General features: G+C 36.4%; 1 protein-coding gene and 1 long non-coding RNA gene across 9 annotated transcripts; both read left to right on the top strand.

Moving 5' to 3' along the window:
• The first annotated feature begins 1,040 nt into the window (after positions 1 to 1,040).
• On the top strand, positions 1,041 to 12,914 carry LOC126632896 (protein ALTERED SEED GERMINATION 2-like). 8 transcript variants are annotated; one of them, XR_007626865.1, is made up of 21 exons: positions 1,041 to 1,265; positions 1,379 to 1,447; positions 2,420 to 2,497; positions 3,020 to 3,154; positions 3,242 to 3,349; positions 3,491 to 3,619; positions 5,061 to 5,176; positions 5,268 to 5,385; positions 5,956 to 6,061; positions 6,380 to 6,525; positions 6,654 to 6,821; positions 6,917 to 7,027; positions 7,952 to 8,063; positions 8,753 to 9,105; positions 9,854 to 9,944; positions 11,111 to 11,206; positions 11,297 to 11,367; positions 11,467 to 11,594; positions 11,886 to 11,990; positions 12,559 to 12,589; positions 12,705 to 12,914. XR_007626865.1 is itself a non-coding variant. In XM_050303428.1 (20 exons), exons 1-19 carry the CDS (start codon positions 1,194 to 1,196, stop codon positions 11,965 to 11,967), a joined length of 2,289 nt encoding a protein of 762 aa, XP_050159385.1. In that variant the 5' UTR covers positions 1,041 to 1,193; the 3' UTR covers positions 11,968 to 11,990; positions 12,631 to 12,914. The 8 variants fall into 8 exon arrangements, 5 of the variants coding, with proteins under 5 accessions (XP_050159385.1, XP_050159384.1, XP_050159383.1 ...); XR_007626864.1 differs by having other exon boundaries at positions 11,880 to 11,990; positions 12,882 to 12,914; XR_007626863.1 differs by having other exon boundaries at positions 11,880 to 11,990.
• A 4,306-nt stretch (positions 12,915 to 17,220) lies between these two features.
• On the top strand, positions 17,221 to 18,662 carry LOC126632830 (uncharacterized). The gene is made up of 2 exons (XR_007626842.1): positions 17,221 to 17,372; positions 17,526 to 18,662. It is a non-coding gene; the product is annotated as an uncharacterized LOC126632830 (long non-coding RNA).
• The last annotated feature ends 3,918 nt before the right edge of the window (positions 18,663 to 22,580 follow it).

Raw genomic sequence — 22,580 nt, 5'->3', positions numbered from 1 at the left:
GAGGGACGAGGGTGCGTTTGCGGGGGAGGGACCACTGAGTTTGCATTGTTAGGGAGAGGAGACATTTGTGCTTGAGGGGCAGGGGTAAGTGAAGGGGAAATTATTATAAACGATGACTCTATGATGTAATTGTATTCTGATAACCAAAAGTCTAAAATGCGTAGATGACGTTTTACCGTAATGGTGAAGAGCGAACATACCTATGCACTGTAGTACGATCCTCTTCTCTAACAACTAACAATTTAATCCACTACCGTATCGATTTTTAGAAAAATGAATATATCCAAAGATCCTGAAAATGAAGGTAGAGAATCATCCGTAAAACAGGGGAGGGTACGGGCAGGAGGAGGCCACATGTTTCGTGTGATTTGGAATATTGTAGTGAGGCGTGTCTACGTAATAGGAGAGAGAATCTTATTTATTCCGAGAGTAAATTGGGTGTCCAAATCAACAAAGTTGTCCAGAAACAAGTACATAAAACTACTCCTCACTAAAATATTCCAAATCTCATGTGAAGACAAATTTTCTGTGTAATGGAAATTAGAGCCCAAGTTCACTTTGGCCCATCCTCTGAGTTTCCAACGCAGCTCAAGCCTAGTCGTAGAGTCCATAAACCATGACTTACGAAAACGACATGCCCTATTCCTGACCCCTCTCAACAATTCAAAACAATATATGATAATACAGCGTGACCCACGTCTCAACCATATTAATCACGGAAAAGGTCTCTTCGGATTCTTTCTACTAAATCCACCCAAGGCATACAATTTGAATATTTGAAATTTGATTGAATGACTATAAACATAGTTCACTTAAAAAGTTATAATAACTTTAACTGTTAAATCAAATTTCAAAGACTTTAATTATATGCCTTGGTGGACTTGATGAAAATGATCACAAGAGAATCCGTTTCCATTAATCACCGCAGAAAAATTGATCAACGGTGGTTAAACACCACGCGGACGTCTCACAGCCGTCGATCTCACTTGATAGTAGAAAGTATAAATAAATAAATTTGTTAAAAAAAAAAAATTAAAATGGTAAGGGAAAAGGCCGGGTGTTCGTGTTGCTGAAAATTGGACAAGGAGGAGAATCGAGAAGCTTTTCTTCTTCTGCAAGTAGCTTACTGAAGATTGTCGGTCCGGTACACTCGATCGCGTTTCGGTTTCGGGTTTTCGGCTCTTCCATCTTCAATGGAGGGTGTGCCTTTTCACGACGGCAACATCCACGACTTGATTGAGAGACGATACGTCGACGTTCGGCACGTATGTTCTTCGTCCTTCCCTCTGTTGAGTTTTGGAAATTTCGGCCCGCAATTCGGCATGGATTTTCGTGTTTTTGTGAGGATTGGGTGAATAATTTTGCTTTCTGTTTACAGGATGCCAATCAAAGGTTGCAGATGCACTCGTCGTTGGTGCGAAGGCTTTCGCAGGAAAGGGAATTGGAGGTTGGTTGGTTTCGATTTCAGTTCCGGCATTTCATTTCGCTTCCAGTTAATGTAGTAAATGCGAATTCTTGTGATGTGAGGTGGAAAATGTGATAATCTATGGCAGTTGGAAATTTGTTAGTTGAATTATCCATCTGGTTCTTCAGTTGTTAGTTGTGTGTTTAGGATTGGAGGGAACGCGGTTCGACCGGAAACTAGGTTCTTGATGATGCTAGTATAGACTTATGAGTTCAAAAATTGTATCGGCACTTCATTTGAAAAATGATCAAGTTGTTTTTTCAGGATTTTAATTTATGGACTAGGTTGAACTAAATTGCTGATTGGGCGAAACACTACCTCAATTGTACTCTTCCTTTTGAATATGAGTTTGAGACTGTAATGACACTAGTCGGGCAGCTCGGTGAACTTTTAGTGTAGTGGGGGAACAACTGACAGTCAAACTTCTGCACATGGGGCTGAAGTCGTGATTTTTTTAGTTTCTGCGATTCAGGGCACCTAATTTTCTTACTGACGTTCATTGTATCACATTGTTCCCCAATTCAATTTTTCAACAGCATGTGAAAGATTTCCTGCCGTAAATGTTTTAACGTTTAAACAGATGGAAATACTGTAGAATGTGGAGTGTTTTTTTGTTGGAGACTTCATTCTTTGCTTTTATGTGCATGAACAAGTGTGAAAATCTGATTGGTACTCAAATTTATTTGGTACATCAAACTAGTATGATTTCTATTGTTGAGCCTCCGGTGCGGAGGTATGGTTTGGAAATATGAAATTTGGCTGTTGTATAATCAATTTCCTATGTTTACTTTTCTTCTTTGGATGTGATTTATGGAAAAAAAAAAAAATCCACTGAGTTCAAAATTGTTGAAGTTATATATATATATATATATATGTTTACATTTCTATAATTATCATTTTATGACTCTTTCTCTCTTTCTCTCTCTCTCTCTCTCTCTCTCTCTCTCTTTCTAGGGGCATCAAGGTTGTGTTAATTCTATTGCTTGGAATTCAAATGGCTCGCTTTTAATATCTGGATCAGATGACACACGGGTTTGTTAATTACTTAATTCCTTAATTCCATGATATTATTTATAAATTTATAACATTTCCCAAGTGATTTATAGTTAGCACAGAAATAGAAGAACGATACATGAAGTAAAGGGGATTGTAAAATGTTACATAATATGATATTAGTATGGTGTGAGCAATGTTATTCTACATAGTTAAGATGCAGACACTTTCAGAACCATCCTATTGACTTGGATACATTTGTTGAATTTCATTGAAATTATACATCTGGTGAATCACATATATTTCTTCATTGAGAATTGTTTTCACATTGCATTACTCTGCTCCCTAAGTCACTACTTCTGCAAAGATGAAGAAATATGGATGGGATAGATGGTGCTTGAACAGAAGTTAAGCATTCTTTTCCATTGGAATAGTCTTTTGTTGTCGAAGTCAAAAGCTTGGTAACGCTTCTTAAAGGGAAAGTGAAGATGTATATTTGTGAAATGCAGCTGTATCTGTACTGCATTGTGACCATGTTATTAATGCCTCCGTATTCTGCAGATAAATATCTGGAACTACCCTAGTCGGAAGCTTTTGCATTCTATAGAGACTGGGCATTGTGCGAACATATTTTGTACAAAATTTGTCCCTGAAACTTCTGATGAGCTCGTGGTCTCTGGAGCTGGAGATGCAGAAGTAATGTTTAAACATTATAAATTGTGAATGGAACACCCTATGCTTACACTTAAATACTAAACATAAGTTAAACTTATCTTTTCACAGGTTCGATTATTTAATTTGTCTCGTTTAAATGGGAGAGGAACCGATGATAATGCTATTTCTCCATCAGCTGTGTATCAATGCCATACTAGAAGAGTAAAAAAGTTAGCTGTAAGATTCCAGATTGTAGAGAAATTTCATTTTTGTGTGGTATCTTTAATGACTTGAGAAGAAAATTATGTTTTGTGGGGTTGTTCTCGGTTTTATGAGTATCAAACATGTCTCATAGTTTCCGCCTGCTATTTATTGCAGGTTGAAGTTGGAAATCCCAATGTGGTATGGAGTGCAAGTGAAGATGGAACTTTGAGACAGCATGACTTCCGAGAGGGTACTTCTTGCCCACTTGCTGGATCCACTAATCAAGAATGTCGCAATGTTTTGGTAAGTACTTACGTTAATTAGATGTTATACTTCATTTTATATAACATGAAAACATCAATTTGTCATGTTGTAAACTCAGGTTATAAACTCGGGTAGTTAAAATTAGATGGAACTCTGAAGGGGATCAGGGAATGTTAAACTGGGGTTTATTTTGGTGGATAAAAAAACTAATAGCAAGTCAAAAGTGTGAGTAGCAGGACAGATGTGGAAAACATAAAGGAAAAGAGAAAAATTTGGAGATGAAACTATTGGTTTTCTATGATAGTTTAGAAGGCATGCATATACTTTTTGTGCCCTCATAGGGTTTTATAGGACTTTTTTTTATTGAATTTCAACAGTTAGATTAACGCTTCATGCTCACTACATATGCCAAATTTTTGGTCATTCTAATCACTAACATTCCTTCTATTTTATATTAGCATTAGGAGTTTTTGACTTTTTTATCTCAGAAATCAAACCTTCTTACTGGAATAAGTCTACAATAAATTGCTTGAAATTCGAATTCGAAAAATTAAATCCAACGACTGGATTAACAAATTAAATTTATTAAAAAGTCATTCCGTGATGTAAAACTCGTTAGCTTTTTTCTTTTTATTTTATAAGGAATAAAAATCATTAGTTTTATGTTCGTGTTAATTGGTCATGCTCCATATAACATTTTCCTATAGTGAAGATTTCTTGAGAAGATATCTAACTAATGTTGTCAAGGAAATATGGCACTTCATTATTTTGTGACAATTTCATCAAACTTCTTGTAAATTATTCGTTACATCTTGTCAAGCAGCCACAGAGAAGGAAGTTATAATAGTGAAGATTAATGTTCTTAAGGGATTTCATCTTGAATTGATACTTGACCAGTAAATAAAGCCATTGGCAAGCTGTAGAATCCAACTTTATCTAGACTACTCTGTATTACAATTTACGAGGAATAGATATGTATAAATTCCTAATGTGTCCTTGTACCTATGAAGATTTACGCGAGTTCCATTACTTACTGCTAAGTAGGACTTAGTATTCTGTGTATATTTGTGTAAAAACTAAATTTTATTTCCAAATTTTCAATACATGGTAGTAGCTATCTTTACCTGGCACCAGGGTAGGAACTTAGATGTGTAATCTTTCTTTTAATTGGGAGTTTGTTTCTCAAATGTGCCATGTCCATGATTGACTGGTAATTTGTCTAGGTTGATGAACTTCTATTTAAAATCTTCATGTCGGTGAATATTTGTTTTCTTCTCTGTAATACTCTCAAAATGTATTTACAATACAGTATTGATGAACTTTCTCCATTGAGTCACATTAAAAATTTACTTTAGCAAAAAAACTTGTGTAGATTTGATAGTTAACCATTCTTTTGCAGCCTGGAACTTTCGGTGCTTTCTATTTCTCTCTGTCCTAATTCTTTGGAAATCATTGTTTACAAATATATTCTTAATGGCAGCTTGACTTGCGGTGTGGAGCAAAGAAGTCACTGGCTGATCCCCCCAAACAAAATTTTTCTTTAAAATCTTGTGATATCAGTTCCACTAGACCTCATTTACTCCTAGTTGGCGGGAGGTGCTTTGCTGTTGTTGGTTCTTAATGCAATGAGTTTATTTAACTTCCTTCTGCTTCAATTTCAACTGAATCTCGTCTTTAATGTTTGCAGTGATGCATTTGCACGTTTATATGATAGAAGGATGCTGCCACCACTGACATCCTGTCGGAAACGGACAGCGCCACCTCCTTGTGTTAACTATTTTTGTCCAATGCATCTCTCTGACCGTGTTAGTTCAAAGTTCTTAATACTCCTTCGCATCCTGTCTTCATAAGAACTCAGATTCTAGTTTTTGTTTGGTAAAATGTATGCTGGTTGTGCTTGCATGAAACTATTTGATACAATGTTTGGATGTTTTGTTCTTTCTTTTATGGATTACAGTTTAAGTCAGAGATGTTACAGCGTTTAGCAGGAAAATTTATGTAAATCTTGCTCAGGTTTTTGTGGATATGCTTTGGAGCATCATTTTCTTTCAATTGTAACTTATTTTCTCTGGCCCTAGAACATTTTGACTCTTTTAGTTGTTATTTATCCTTTTACCTTTTAACAGATAAACTCTTTCATGTCTCTGACCCCAGAACATTTTGACTCTTTTAGTTGTTATTTATCCTTTTACCTTCTAACGGATAAACTCTTTCATGCTATCCTCATTATCTTCCCTCCACTTACAACCTCTTCTAGGGCAGGCAAGAAGAAGTTGTTGATGGAAGTTTTGGATGTTTGATTAGTATGCCTGAGTTTAATGTATAACCAATTTGTTTATCACATATATATTGAAGAAACTTGTATATTTTTTCAGGGACGTGCTAGCTTGCATTTGACTCATGTTGCATTTAGTCCAGATGGAGAAGAGGTTCTACTTAGTTATAGTGGGGAGCACGTATATTTGATGAATGTAAATCATGGTATATTAATTATCCTTCAAACCATATTGCTTATGCAGTTAAATGTTGTGATTTACATAGCAAAGGTGTAGTTTATTATAGGATGAAAATATTGTTGGTTAATTTATCATTGATTCAGATGAAGATCCAATTATGCTTGGACTATTTATGACAACAAATATATATATATATATATATTTTTTTTTTTACGGAAAGTGTTGACAACAAAAATCTTAGATTTCACTTTCTTATTCCGTTATTCGTCATTTTTTTCTTCATCTGGTTGTATCATATTAGTAAATTCCAGCTAAAAAATATAGATTGGTTTTGCAATTCCAGCTGGTGAGAGTCTTATGCAGTATACTCCTGGAGATGTTTCGAAACTAACGAGCTTCAGTCCTCCACTCAATGGTGCTGAACTGCATCAACCAGCATCCATTGTGTTCAGAAATGGTGTTCCTAAAAGAGGCAACATTGCCGCTAGGGTGTGCGTCTTTTCTTATTTAGTTGTTGCATCCTTATCATTTTTATTTTGTCTGAAGGGAATTGGTAGTAGCTGGTATTCTCTTGCAAATCCATTTGTGGCGTATCTAATATGATATAGTTGTTTCAGTTTGAGAAGTGCAGGAATCTAATTCAAATTGCTGAAAGATCCTTGGAGGGGACAGATTATTTTTATGGCATTGAAGCGTGCAATGAGGTGTTGGATGGAAACAGTTGTGGTATTGGGCCTACACTAAAGCATGATTGCCTTTGTATTCGTGCGGGATTGTTGCTTAAGGTAATTTTTTATTGTGTGAAGTTACTTGGTTGGAAACATATTCATTAGTTGAAGATTTCTGGCACTCGATTTTCCCTTTTTTTTTCCTTTTCCAGCGCAAGTGGAAAAATGATGTTCATATGGCTATAAGAGATTGTTATAATGCTAGGAGGCTCAATAGCTCCTCTTTCAGTGCTCATTACTATATGTCTGATGCTTTATCGCAGGTAAATTTTGTAGTGCTTCCTGCAGTTGACTGATTTTGGTTAGTAATTACATTGCTGTCACTAAGTGTTGTGACTAATCAAGCCTTTATTACCATCATCTCGATTTTCCCAATTGGCCATTTTACATTTTTTTTCTCTTTTTGTTAGGTCGAGTCATTGTAATGTTCTACAAATTATTTCATGTCACTGTATAGTCTTCCTGTAGGACAGGACGGATTGAGATTAAGAGGATCAAATTTTTACCAGGTTAACGTGTGTTACAGAAGATGCAATATTGCAATACAACCTTTTTTTATTTATTTATTGGAATGTGTTTAAACTTGTTGCCTTTTCCTATATAGTCGTGATATCCTTGCTAGGATTGTAATCTGATTTTCAAATTTATGGGTGTGCACACCAGTTTCTGTTGTTTGTTTATGTATCACCTATAAATTATTGGTCCCCAATATGCTTTGACAACAAGTGCAATTTATATACACTAGGTTATGTCACTCCAGTGATGGGAGTCACTGCAATATATTGAAAGTTGCACAGGAGAAATAAAATAGGGCGGGGAAGAGAGAAATTGGTAGATAGAAGTTGAGCGTAATTATTATAAAATATTATATTAACCTTAGTTTTTAAATCTGTGGTTATACTTTCTTTGAAAAGAAATCTATGATCATACATGTTTAACATAAAGGGGGTATAATTGGCATGGTTCTTAGACTGTAAACCTTTGTCGGCCTGGGTTTATAATTTACTTGTGAAAGTTATTGTAGACCATTCATTTATGTTGTTCTCTTGAGGGCCTAAATTTTACTCCTACAATGCTGAGAAACTGTTCGTTAGTTTATGACTGAAACAGGGAAATGCGATGAGCTTGTACCTGGCTTTTTGTTTGTGTTTGTGACTTATTGGTTGGTAATTGCTGTTTCCTTGTAGTTGGCTAAACATAAAGAAGCTCTGGAATTTGCTATCGCAGCCCAATCTTTGGCTCCATCAAATTCTAAAGTAGCAGAACGATTGGAGCATGTAAAAAGGGATCTTGCTGCAGGTTTGTGACTTTCAGTGTTTTGTGTCTTGTGCAATCCTTTGGTCCCCAAATAGTTTTTCAATTGATCAGCTTCTAATTTTATTCAGTACAGTAGTGTTGGCTGGACCATTTTAAGTGGACTAGAACTAAAACATTTGATGTTTCCCTCTTAACCTATTGTTCCTGTTTTTTGAATAACTACAGCATACTGGAATGATAATTCGATATGATGTATAATTTGTGGACGCATACATGGGTCTTTGACATGCCAACTTCCAAAATCTCGACGTTTTTACTTTTTTTTTTTCTTTCCTTTTTCATCTGCACAAAGGCATTTTTTGTTGTTACTTGGGAAAACCATATTTGGAAAAATTAAAATAATTGACAATATAAGAACTGTTGTAGTTTTCTCACTAAATCTTTAACAGTTCAACACCTTCATTTCTTCATTTATTCTAAATGAATAATGTGAATTGGGGATTGATTTCTAGCCATTAATTTAACTAATCAAAGAAGAATTAAGGGCCAGAAATTAGTGACTCTGAGATTCAATGTACTTCGCTGATGGTAGTTGGATTGGTGAGCCAAATGCCAATCATCCTATAAAATGAATGCGTTGTAAATTGACATGATTTGTAAGGATAATAATTATGGCATCTTTTGTATTGATTCTTTGTTGTGCAGTTCTAATTGTTTGTTTTAATGTCTAGCTGAATCTGAAAGAAATGGTAAGCCAAATGATGGAGCACCCAGGTCTGAACCTCGAGGTGAAAGAGTACTATCACTGAGTGAACTACTCTACCGATCAGAGGGTAATAGTGATGTTTCACAAGATGGTCCAAGATCTGAAAGAGAAGATTCTGATTATGATGAGGAATTGGAGTTGGACTTTGAAACGTCGATCTCAGGTGATGAAGAGCATGACATCGAGCCCAATATTCTACAAGGAAGCTTAAACTTGAGAATTCATCGAAGAAGTGATTCTGCTAGAGAAGTTGGTGGTGCAAACGGCTCATCTGGATCCCCTTCTTTGTCGTCTCAAAATGAAAGACTAACATATCAGGTTGCTTTCATACTTCTGATGCAACTCTGGTGTCAGCCTTATCTTATATGCCATTTTGCTGATTTTTATCTTATTGCATTCCTTCTTTGTTTACCTGTCGAGGATTGATTATGATTTCTTTTTTGATTGTTCTTGAAATTGGTCCAAGTATAGGTTCACTGTGTTGGATGGTATAAAAACGTTGTTGACTTTTATGTGATCTGTTCTATAATTTATTCCTCATTCTAGGTATTCATTGCCCAGCCACTGATTCTTTCTATGCCCTTTTCTGTGATAAGTCTTCATACACCCCTTAATGAAGCCAGAAGAAAATTTGTTTTTTATGGCTTACGCACAAGCTTAGAAAATTAATGTAGAGGTTAACCATATGTTTAAATGTAATTATGATAACTTGGCTTTTTACTATTTAATTTAGGTTTCCTGTTATATGAGGACATGTTGGTATATGAGATTGCCTTTCTATTATATGAGGAAATGTTGGATATGAGATTGCCGATATAAAGATTAGAGTGGAAGTTGTTCTTAGTTTAATTTTATTTCTATCTTAATTTTTTCTGTTCTTATTTTTACATCACCATTCAGAAAAGTCCAATTTTTATGCACTGATTCTTTTATTTTATTGGTTGAATAGCATTAACTTTGTGCTGGATCAGCTCCAAATACGATCCTCTTGTTTTTTCTTTAGCGTCAATAAAATAATTTCTTTAATTTAATACATTCTTGTTTTCTTCTCAAATTTACATTTCAGCCTGAAGCAGCGATTGATATGAAACAGAGATATGTTGGCCATTGTAATGTTGGAACTGACATAAAACAGGCCAGCTTTCTTGGGCAGCGAGGTAATTTGGTTTGCTGTTGATCTTACTTAAGAATACGATGCTATTGAGTCGTGAGTCGTGAAATTATTAGTACTCGGTCATTGTTGGTATTGAATGATAGTATTACAGGTAAAAATCTGCATCTTTTTGTGAAATGTTATCCTTTTTTCTATATTCATGAGCTGTGGTAGTGTGTGGTTACTTCCTTTAGATGAATCTACATAGCAGAGTTGCCTCAATGGCTCGTCATACAAATGCTACGTGGCATCCTCAAATATATTTGTGTTTTGGATTTGATCTTAGTCACATTGATATTATTCAGTTTCATTTTTGTTACTTGACAGGGTGGTTTGTAGGTCTCAAGTGTTAAGGGCCCATATGGTAACCATTTCATTTGTAGTGTTTAGTTCACTTTTTGTGCTTGAGATATGAAGAAAGTATGGTGTTTGGGGGGTGGTGTGGGGGCGGGTTGGGGGGTTTTTTTGGGGGGGTGTCAAGAAGGGTGATGGGAGATGGGGAGAAGAAATAAAGAATGAACGAAAGCAAAATCTGATGTAAAACAACTTAAAAAGATTTTAGTCTTTATTTTTGTCCTTCCTTGGACATTTCCTCTACATCTCTTCCACCATCGTTGCTCCACTCTTCTATATTCCTCACTTGTCTTATGTATTTCCGCTCTATTTCAAACATGAAAATGAAAACTAAAACGAAAAGTGAACTGGTTATCAAGCGGACCTAAGGTGTTGATACAGAGTCCTATCCTTTATACCTGTTTTGTTATATCTTTCAGTCTTTGCATGATTTCGACTAAAGTGGATGGACTTTTTATTACTTTCTCCTTGTGCATTCTAGTGACAGTCCCTTCAATTTAATTTGTACTTTTTTTATTGGAGGTTAGTCATGAGCTAAGAAATAATTCTGGCTTATTTGTTGAGCATAGATGGCTCTTCATGTCCTTCTTATAATTCGTCTTGATTTAAAGGATAAAAGTTTGTGTTTCATACTGACATTGCCATGCATGATGCCCTGCATACAGACATTGTCATGCATGATGGGCGATTTTATTTATTTTAGTGAAACATATGTGTGCACTTAACAGTTGGTCCATTTATCTCAACTAAAAGGACAAGCTTGAGTTTCAAAAAGACTGGTTTCATGGTCATGGTGTTATCCCTATTGATTTGCAGGAGAATATGTTGCTAGTGGAAGTGATGATGGCAGATGGTTTGTCTGGGAGAAGCGAACTGGTAGACTGATAAAAATGTTTCAAGGAGATGAAGCCGGTATTGTTTTCCCCTGCCACGGAAAATAATGAGGTTACCAACTTCCTATAGTAGTATGATTTAGTAACATATTTTTGTCTCTCTCTGCAGTTGTGAACTGTATACAGTGCCATCCGTTTGATTGTGTTGTGGCAACTAGTGGAATTGACAACACAATAAAAGTGGGTATTATGAAGTCAACTATATTTTCTTTCTTTTTTGGGTGGGTTGGGTGGGGGATTACAGAATTATATTTAATTTGTTATGGTTCATTATTCTAGATTTGGGCGCCAAGTGCCTCAGTCCCATCTATTGTAGCTGGTGGAGCAGCAGGACCAGAAAATGCTGACGTTTCGGTAGTCATGGAATCCAATCAGCACAGATTAAGCCATAATCGCGAGACTATCCTGTAAGACGTGAAAATCCCCGACTCTATATGATTATCCCATTTGTTACAAAACATGCTTTAGTGACAACTATATTTAATTTTAACAAACGTAGTCTCAACATGATGCATTAAATACTGAAATTAATACAAGCATGTAGTGGGAAAAATGAATTCATGATTGTGCATATGGCATTTTGGATCTTCTTACTAGTCTAATTCCTGGTTTCATTTTAGATTATATATGCTTTGTTGATTTTGTGGCTTTGAATCCTCTCTTCTTCGAGTGACTAATGCCATTTATCTTAGGTACAGCCGTTCTGAAATTTTGGAGCATTTTCGAATGCACGAGTTCGCTGAAGGAAGCTTGCACCCATTTGAGTGCGCTCAGAGCTGACAAAGTCTAGTGGAAGTATGGAGGTAATGATCATGTCTTACGTCAAACCTATTTGTTTCTTGTTCTTCCCGGACTCCATTTACATGATTGAGCATTTGATAATTGTGAATTAAAATTTCCGTGTAGTGTCTTTGGCTTGATGTAGTCACAGTTTTCTTTTGAGTGTAGAATATTTTGGATATGGTATCCTGGGACTCACATGTGTCTCCACAGTAACAAGACATAAACGTAAATCGATAAAACAACTTCCAAAATTTTGAATTAAACTTACAAGGCATACACGGTTCTGTCATATTTGAATACAAATCTTAAATGTAAACCCAAGTTTTTCGCTAAAACTTCCCTGTAGAATTTTAATGCAAGTATAGGACAATCGTTTGTATGGCTTGCCTCAATTTTTAAATTAAACTTACAAGGCATACATCTACAATATTTTAACGCTGACGGTCAATTCTTTAATAAGCAAAATGTTATGGATACACAGAGTACGCTCTCGTCATACTTCGTGGTTGCTTCAGGAATGTGCAGGTTTTAGACCTACACTTTGATACTAATAGATACTGAAGTTTGCGATGTTTTTGTTTTGGACAGTGGAGGAGGAAGTTGCTGATTTCATAACATGGTACGTATGACTCTGGTTCTGATCTTTCTTTGTTATTACAGATGCGTTATGGTAGGGATTTTAAACGAAGTAATGCCAGAAGTTGATCCGATACAACCGATATTGGTGTTGGCAGAAATCTTGTAGGTTACACACAAGGATTATCGTATCCCTAAATTTGTTGAAAACATAGAGATGTTATTATCCGGTTTTCAACTGTAAAGTATTACCTGTTGGACTCTCTGAAGTTGAGGAATGAGGACGCCTTCATTTTATTTTTGTGTATTCACTTGCTTTCCTGTTTCATGTACAGAATAAGAAAGTGAAAGCTCCTTTATTGGCTGTACCCGTTTCCATGTGACATTTGATGTTTCTGTCATTGCATTTTTTTTGGGCTTTTTTGGATGCAACGATTGTGGAGGGTGTAGGTTAAGTCCGACAATAGGTTCGCCGTATAATGTGGAATCGTACTCGCCTTCTATGGGAGTCAAATTCAAAACGTCACTTACAAATAAAAGAAAACCAGCAGGTTGTAGTTCTAATGTCTAGTTCCAGTTCACTGCTTTGTTGATTCTGTGTTGTTTAATCACTAAAAGCAACATATGCACGGCAACAAAATTCGACGTTGATTAGGCTACTTAGTCAGGGCAATGTATTCGTCTCTTTTACCCAAGTTCGAGAGCAGAAGAAAACGTAAGTTGATGTGGTTACCTTCCGTTGTGTTGCTTGTAGTTTATGTAGCCACGGCTGCCTAATGTTACCTCCGTCTCCAAAACTGAATTTCATTAGAAATAGTTTGGTCATTGAATTTTTACGCTATTGGAGTTTTGGGTCATTAACTAAAAATTCGTTAGTACTAGCCCTCGAAGTTGTTATAATGTGGAGCAATGGTTTTTTTGAATAACTCCGTTAGAACTCCTCTCTTTATTTACCCCTTAAAATCCTTTACTTTAGATAAAATTTGTAACAGAGTTACCTAAAAGTAAGTACGATTACTACACATTGTGACAAGTGTATGCACCAATACATATTTTTGTAGAGGGACCAAAGACCTATTTGAGTCAAAGTTTAGGAACCAATATTTTAATTTTCTCCATTTGATTATTGTAATGTTATGGAGTGAGTAGAATTAAGGGTGCAAGTTGAATTGTAATTTATAATTTTACCGTTAAGATTTTCATTCCATATCTAAAAATTTCTCTGCCCTTTTGTTACATAGCCGGTGCCCCAACTCCATCTTGAATCGGATACCTACCTACCTACCTACCCGATTCAACCTAGGCACCTACCTGCCTGACAGCAGAAACACGTGTACAACCTGACAGACAGATGATTACTGTTCACTTGTCGGTGTGTTATGTAAAGAGAGAGATGGATTGTCTGCTCTCTCATCTCTATACTCTTTCCATCATCTCCTATTTTATGTGATTACGGTTAAGTCATGTTAATATTTTATATTCTTATTACTTTATATTTTATTATTTTTATAAAAAAATAAATATAAAATGTTAACGTGACTTAACTGTGATCACACAAACAGGAGGGGATGGAAATAGTATGGAAATAGGAGGGCAAACAATCCACCTCCTGTAAAGAGTAGGATTCTCTCATTTTTTTTTATTATCTTCTCTCTCATCCGCTCACATATTGTTTTTTTATCTTCTTCTGACTACTAAAAATTTAACATAAAATATTAACGTGACTTAATTGTAACCGTTCAAATAGAAAAAAAGAAAGAGAATGAAAACTAAAAGGGAAGAGAATCATGCTCCATTTTATGAGAACCAAAACAACATAATCGTTGGATGTGTTGATGCAAAAAACCGGAGGGGTCTTGGAACAACATAAATCCGACCGTGAATATGCAAGAAAGTAAAGAACACATGATGTATCGTGGTTCACTTCAATGTTTGGGCTACGTCTACACTGATGTTGATCGTATATCTCTGTATGAATGTATGGATTACAAGTGTGAGGGGGAGTCCCCTAGAGAAAGAGAGAGTTTGAGAGAGTTTCTTTGTGAGAGGGTTGCTCTGAATATGAGAGCCTCTGTTTGGGAATGTGAGGCTTGAGGATTTTGAGGGTGAGGAGTCTCTTTTATAGACTAAGGGCTCCTCCCCTTTTACATAAATCATGGGCTCAATGTCTGGAAGCCCAAGTAACGAGACTCCTCCCCTTTTGTTGTTTCTATGAAAGCCTTGTCATTCCTATTATGAGTTCGTCAACATACAAAGAAAGCTTAATGATAGATATTTTAGATTTCTTAAGATACCCACAATGATCCTCTTCAATTACCTTAAACCCGACAAGTTGATCCATGTAGATTTCTTCATCTAGTTCTTAACGGTTTCAATGGTTTAGCTTGACATGGAGGATGAAACTAATGCAACCTTACATTGAGGTAAGTTGCTTAACATGCTTGGTTGGATTGGTTCAAGAAAAATTGTAATGCGCGCTTTATTATGTTAAGTAGCATGCATGATGATCTGATTGGTGAGTATGAAGGTTACTCAATTGCCAAGGAAATGTGGGACCAATTGAAATTTGTTTTCTGTGGCACCTTCACCACTAGAGTGCGAAGTCTAGTGTTGAAATTTAAGGTGTATAGGAAGGACCCTAGCACTCTATCCTTGAACATTTGAGAAAGATGTCTAGGATGGTACCAAATTTGAAATCTACTAGGAGTATCCTCACCAATGAACAACAAGTTCAAGCTGTGATATTTCACACAATGTTATAAAAATCGCTGGTTGTTGAGTTGGATGGTAAGGAGAAGAATATCCACCTTTTTTCAGCATTTACGTATCCTAAATCTGCAATGCTTAAGCACTTACGACACTATGGAAAACATCTACTCTTTGGTCAAGCCTCATGCAATCCTATCGATTTTTTAATCAATCGATATTATCCACACTAAGGGGGAGGGATGAGCTTAACCTCACAATGGGCTAGCAATAATGTGGTTTAAATTAAGATCTCTCACTTGCAAGTGAAGAAGAATACCACTATACCATAAGACTAAGTGACTGCAATCCTATCGATTTATCTACTTACTAAGCTTGAAGATCATGCAAATAGATTTATAAAGCGATGCTTAAGAATTTAACAATAAATGAAAACTCAATAGGCCACCAGTTAAAATTAAAGTACATTCATATTGGGCTTCATCTAAGCCCTAACAAAATAAATTAGTTCCAACTAAAAGTAAAAGAAAGATAAAACCTAGAATCCATGGTGATGCACGTCCCAAACTCTTCTCCCAATAGTATTGTGTATTGAATATGGGATATGGTAATGTAGAGAGAGCATGGGCATGCCTTATATGGTAGAGTAACAAAAAATCTACTAAAAAAAGTCTAGGAAAATTCTCCTAAAACAAACAAAATCCTAAAGACTTGAGAACAAACTTGGAAATAACTCCTTTTAACTTGGGAAACACATTAGCCATTTTGCACGCCAAATTTAAGATCATTCCAGCTTCTAGAAAATTTTGGAAGATATGAAACTTGTAGATCTATGGCTTGATTTTCCAGAAATATATCACACATTACTTGAACAAATCAGGAATGGCTTCAAATATCCATTCTTTTACAGCTACGCAATTCTGAAGGGAATGCAACTTCCGCGGGATTGACTTGCAAAATTAGAATGATTGGCTCCGTAGAAAATTAAGAAATTTAGATACAATGGTCTTCAACCTCTTAGATATCTCCTTCAATTGGCCTTGCATCAAAACCACTACGGAAAGTCAATTAAGTGTGCATATTTGTTGAAAAGATAGAAAACAAAGTAATAAGGCTCTTTTAATTCAATTTTCATAACAAAACCTAATGATAATTGATATGGTAATATGAGAAATAATGCACTTATCACAAGCAATGATCTTTCTTGCACGTCCAGAACCTCGCGGATCGTCAGGTTAGCTACAAAAAGGAGTTGTCTTTTAGAATTTTCGCCTCCTAAGCCCTCGGGTTGAGATGATAACCTTAGAGATTAAACTAAAAAAAATATGAACTATAAGAGTAGAGAGCTTTATCTCTCTTGTCTAATACTGACATAATGCTTTTTTTTTTCTTAGTGTCTTCTTCCTTCTCCAAACCCTCCTTAACTAGCAGTTGGGGAGAGAGTAGAATGACAGATATGCCCCAAAAATCTTGAGAATATTTCTTTAGGGATTTTTCCCAATTTTCTTTAATTATAACAAAAGTAATTGAGATATTTTCACAATCAAATACCCTTATTTGAGTGGACTAAATATTGTGATTTATTTAATCAATACTAGCATATGGGCACACACAAAGTGTGTGAGCAAATTTTTTATTTTTGTTTTTTGAAATAGAAAGAGAGAGGAAAAGAGTGATAGAGAATATGGGGTGGGTTCAAAAAATCGAAAACCAAAAAAAATCGGACTGAAAACCAGATAGAGGCAAAAAAAATTGAACCAAAACTATCAAACTGAACTGAGCCGAAATATATTTAATTATAAAAAACACAAAAAACTTTATAGCCAAGGTGGTTTGAACCCCTTCCCCCTTCTTTGAGTGCATTGAGTGCATTTCCCTTAAATCATTTTGATAGCAGGTTGTTTCTTGGTAATACCATTATGAGTAGCATATTTATACAAATTAATTCCCATCTACCCCGTGGACTAACTCTACCCTACGCAGACAGTCTTTCCCATTTTCTTAGTTCGCGCAACCTCTGAACCCCCTCTCTCACTTGGTCTTCAAATTCAATCGCTCTCTCAAGTCTCTAACTCTTTATCTCTCACTCTCTCAAACTCTTTGTCTCTCTGTCGCAAAAGGTTAGTCTCACACTCTCACTTCTCTATGTTTAATTTTCTATTCTGTTTATCTATTCAAATAGGTTCTGATTGGGTTATGCTACATCTGTGTGCAATGTTGCCTTCGTCTACAATCGACACTCTACTCTTCATATTGCCGTCGCTAATGGCCAGATCGAGGTAGGTTCTTCATTTGCTTCATTGGGATTTCATCAAATCAGTGATTGTTCTGAGTTTTTTTTCTGGATTTTGGGCAAAAGGGTTTTTCTGTGTTTTTTCTTGTTCTAATTATCTCGTGTTTTGTTTGGTCAAAAATTGTTTAGATTCCATTGATGTTGGCTGTAATGCATGGCAAGATCTCCTGCATCCAAAAGCTTCTTGATGCAGGAGCAAATGCTTGTGAAAATCCGAACTATTTTTTCTTAGATTTGAAAATTTGGTTTTTATTTCCAAATATTAACTATCAATTTGATGTGGGATATTTATCAGGTATTGATGTTTGATTCCCTGAATGGTAGAACCTGCTTGCATACGCTGCTTACTATGGCCATTTAATTGCCTTCAAGCTATTGTTTCTGCTACTCATTCGAGTTCTGTTTCTGTTTCCTGGTCGGTTTCCTTTTAGTCCATAGTGGTTTGATCCCCTTAGTGATTAATCTGGCTATTTTCTTATTGTTGAAGAAGAAGGAAAAAAGAAATAAAAAAAACCGAAACTGGGCCGAAACCGAACCGAATCAAACCCAGTGGGAATTTTTTTTTTAAATTTTATATATTTTTTATTTATTTTTAATTAGAGATATTTTAGGATTACATGTAGGTGAGGTTTTGAAAAAAAAAAAGGGAGCATTTTTGCTCACCACCATAAACTATGGTGTATGCTCACCATACACCTAATCAATTGTCACGTGTCATTTCACTTAATCTTGGTTAATTTTTTTCAAAATTGAAAAACTAACATTTAATGTGAAAGTTAACTAAGTGAAATGACATGTGTCAATTGATTAGGTGTATGGTGAGTATACATTATAGTTTATGATGGTGAGCAAAAATGCTCCAAAAAAAAAACAACAAATTTGGTTGTGTAAAATGATATTTCTTATTCATATTCTATTTTAATTAGAAGGTTAAACTAGTAATTTTATAAAATTTTAATTAACAATGAGTGTTTTATTAATTATTAGAGATATAGATACATCGCCCAAAGGGCATGTATGACGAACCATAATATCTAGAATTATTATCCTTCTTTGTGACGAAACAAAATCTATGTAACTTTATTATTTTCAAACGATTACAAATTTGAATTGGCCACTTATACGGTTATACCATAAAGAAATAAAAAAGAATTATGAAAAACTGTGTTAATTCATCGAATGTAACCGATGCCTGCAGAGGCTTGTTTTTTATTGTGGACGCAAGTAATTGATAAATTTTAGGCGCAATAGAAAAGGACAATTATTGGTTTATCCCTCCTTTGTGACAGCCTTGTAAAAGGTAAAACTTTTTTCTTGACTAAAATAATACTCTTTTGAGAAGAGCAATATCGTGAATGAATTAAATAATTAGTTGTTCAAAAAATAATATTTAATAGAGATTAAATTCACATAAAAATGCATAAATTGTTGTAGGCCTAATTAACTGAGTGATCTAAGGAATAGAGAGCGAGGGGGTCAACGGCAACAAGAGAGAATGAGAGAAAGAGAGAAATTTAATTATGAGGTGTGTGTTATATCACCCCCTTATGCCTTTATTTATAGTAGTAGGAATGATAGAATCCTTACCTTTATACGATTACATCTCTTAATAGGTAACTACAAGATACTCCTAGATATACTAGGATTACACAATCACATTCCTAATCCGATAGGACTGCAACACTCCCTCTTTAGTGTGTAAATACTAAAAAAAACGTCGAATTAGGTCTTCAACATATGGGGTAGAACAATTGATGAAGTCGTCGGCATAAAGGGTGAACGCGACTCTCAAACACAAGTAATGTAAGTATGCATTGGTAGTAAAACTCACAAAACCTCTCTATGGTAAAATCAAAGACATGGGGAAAACCAATAGACTAAGGAGAAAAGGTGAGAAGTATGCATAATGTCTAAAACAAAAGTCAAACTGGACGAAAGTAGTGAACTCAACGGAGTATGATCATTCCAGGATGGGTGCCTCGTTAAAACCTCGTTAGGTAGCAAAAACCCAGTGGGAAAAATGCTCCTAATCGTAGGAAAAAAAGTACATTAAAATTAAGTAAGTATGCTTCATGATACTCCCCTTGAGTTAGACATAACTTACAAATAAGACTACAAGCGATCCAATTTAGATAATTTACGCATATCGTTTCTGTGGATGAGCTTCTGAAAAGTAGACTTGGGCAGTGACTTCGTGAAAAGGTCAGTTAGGTTGTCTTGGGAACGAATTTGCTTGACTTTAATGTTCTGATGTAGTTGTTGTTGGTGAGAGTAAAAGAACTTCGGCGCTATGTGCTTGGTGTTGTCTCCCTTGATGTATCCTTACTTTAACTACTCGATACATGTTGCACTGTCTTCAAAGATCGTCGTAGGAAGGTCAACGACAGAAGAAAAACCACTAGTGCTTCGAATATGTTCCATAACTGCTTTCAGCCAAAAGCACTATTGCGAGGCTTCATGTAGGGCGAGAATCTCAGGGTGGTTCAAAGAAGTCGCAATTAGCGTTTTCTTGGTAGTCCTCCAAGATATAGCGGTGTCTCAAATGGTAAAGACATAACCCGTTTGAGAAGTGCCCTATGAGGGTTAGACAGATAACCAGTATCTGCGTAAAAAACGAGGCAAGAAGTAACTCGAGGACCGAGGATGGTGGCGGCTCCTCTTGAGGATTCGTTGGTGTAGAACAAGCCTAAATCCATCGTACCTTTGAGGTAGTGGAAAATGTCTTTAACACTATTCCAATGTCTGCGTGTAAGGGCATTGATGTATCTAGCCAAAAGAATAACAACGAAGGAGATGTCGGGTCTAGTGCATTGAGCCAAGTACAATAAAGCACCAATTGCACTTAGGTGTGGAACTTCAGGCTTTAAAATCTCTTCCTCATCCTCCTTTGGACGGAAGAGATCTCGTTTAGCATCTAGAGTCCGAACGACCATATGAGTATTTGAAGGCTTTGCTTTATCCTTATTAAAACATCGCAACACCTTCTGCGTGTATTTCAATTAATGTACTAGGATTCCATCCGAACAATGCTCGATCTCCAGGCCGAGACAATATCGAGTTTTCCTAAGATCTTTCATCTCAAATTTCGATTTCAAGTGCGTGGCAATTTCCCCAAACTCTGCGGGAGTTCCAATGAGGTTCATATCGTTAACATAAACTGCAACAATCACAAATCCGAAATGTGACTTCTTAATGAACATGCATGGGCATAGTTCGTTGTTCACATAACCCTGACTTGTCAAATATTCACTCAGAAGGTTATACCACATCTGCCCCGATTGTTTCAATCCATAGAGTGACCTCCTCACTCTAATCGAGAAAGTGTTCCGTGGTCTAAAACTATTTGAACCAGTCAATGGAAGTCTTTCTGGAACTTTCATGTACATTTATGTATCTAAATCCTCATAAAGATATGTGGTTACCACGTCCATAAGCTGCATATTCAGTTTTTTCAAAAACCACTAAACTGATAAGGTAGTGGAACGTTATGATGTCCATTACGAGGGAATACATTTCCTCGTAATCAATCCCAGGGAATTGAGAGAAGCCTTGCGCTATGAGGCGTGCTTTGTATCACAATATTTCATTCTTCTCATTATGCTTCTTCACGAAAACCTACTTGTAGCCTACGAGCATCATATGTGGTGGAGTAAGAGCTACTTGCCCAAACACCTTTCGTTTCGCGAGTGAATCGAGTTCGATCTGGATTGCTTGTTTCAAGTTTGACAAATCCATTCTATGTCGACATTCATCATCAGAGCGTGGTTCAATGTCATCGCTAAACATGATATCGGAAGCAACGTTATACGAGAATGCATCATCAACTATCACCTCATTTCGATTCCAAAGCTCATCCAATACGGTGTAATGGACTGAAATCTCACGATTCTCGAGAGGCCAACATGTTTCATCTGAAGCATTACCGTAATCTAGAATAACCTCATGCGTTGGAACGGATGAGTAAGCAATGGTCGGATTCAGACTGGGTTCACTAGTTTGTGCTGTTTTCCTTTTTCGGGGTTATGAATCCTTTGAACCAGGAGGCTTGCCACGCTTCAGGGTAAAAGCAGGTGATTGGCTAGCCTCTATTATACCTTGCCGTGTGGGAGGTGCGGCCGCCCCACCCTCGGGGATGGTTCGGCCTTCCACGACGGTGTTACGACGTACGATCGGTATGTCCATCCTTGCAGGTGCGTTTTCAACGGGTATATGTGATCTTGTCACATTCGCTAGATCAGTAAAAGCATCTGACATGCTTTGAGCAATGCTTTGAAGATCTAGAATGCGTCACACTTCAGTTTCAGACTAAGGCGTGCAGGGATCTAAATGAGACATAGTGAGAGTAATCCACGACAATTCGTGGCTTTTCACAGTAACGTTAGTGATCTTATTTCTTGCTAACGATGTGAAGACTCTCATCGAAGTGACAATCCACAAAATGTGTGGTAAAGAGATCTTCTATCAATGGTTCTAAGTAGCGTATAATCGATGGCGAATCATAACCGACATAGATTCTCATTTTTCTCTGAGGACCCATTTGGGTATGTAGTGGCGGCGCTATTGGCATGTAGACTGCACACCCAAACACACGTAAATGTGAGAGGTCAGGCTCGTACCCAGTAACCAACTGTAACGGTGAATGAGGTTGGGTAACGATGTGCCTCATGCAGACCAACATAGTTGCGTGCAATATTGCGTGACCCTAGGCAGATATCGACAAATTGGTTTTCATAACCAAAGTCCGAGCTATCTTTTGAAGGCGCTTTATGAAAGCTTCTGCCAGGTCATTTTGGGTGTGAACATGGGGGACATGATGTTCAAATTCAATCTCAACAGACATGCAATAATCGTCAAAGGTTTGTGACGTAAACTTTCCAGCATTATCCAGTCGAATCGACTTGATTGGATAATAAGGGTGGTGAGCCTTAAGCTTAATAATTTATGTTAGGAGTTTCGCAAATGCAGCATTGCATGTGGACAATAAGCAGACATGTGACCATCGTGTTGATGCATCGACCAACCCCATGAAGTATCT

The sequence above is a fragment of the Malus sylvestris genome, chromosome 8, assembly GCF_916048215.2.
Source record: "Malus sylvestris chromosome 8, drMalSylv7.2, whole genome shotgun sequence".
Lineage (NCBI taxonomy): Eukaryota > Viridiplantae > Streptophyta > Magnoliopsida > Rosales > Rosaceae > Malus > Malus sylvestris.
Note: the sequence above shows the minus strand (reverse complement) of the source record. Positions and strands in the feature narration are given on the sequence as shown.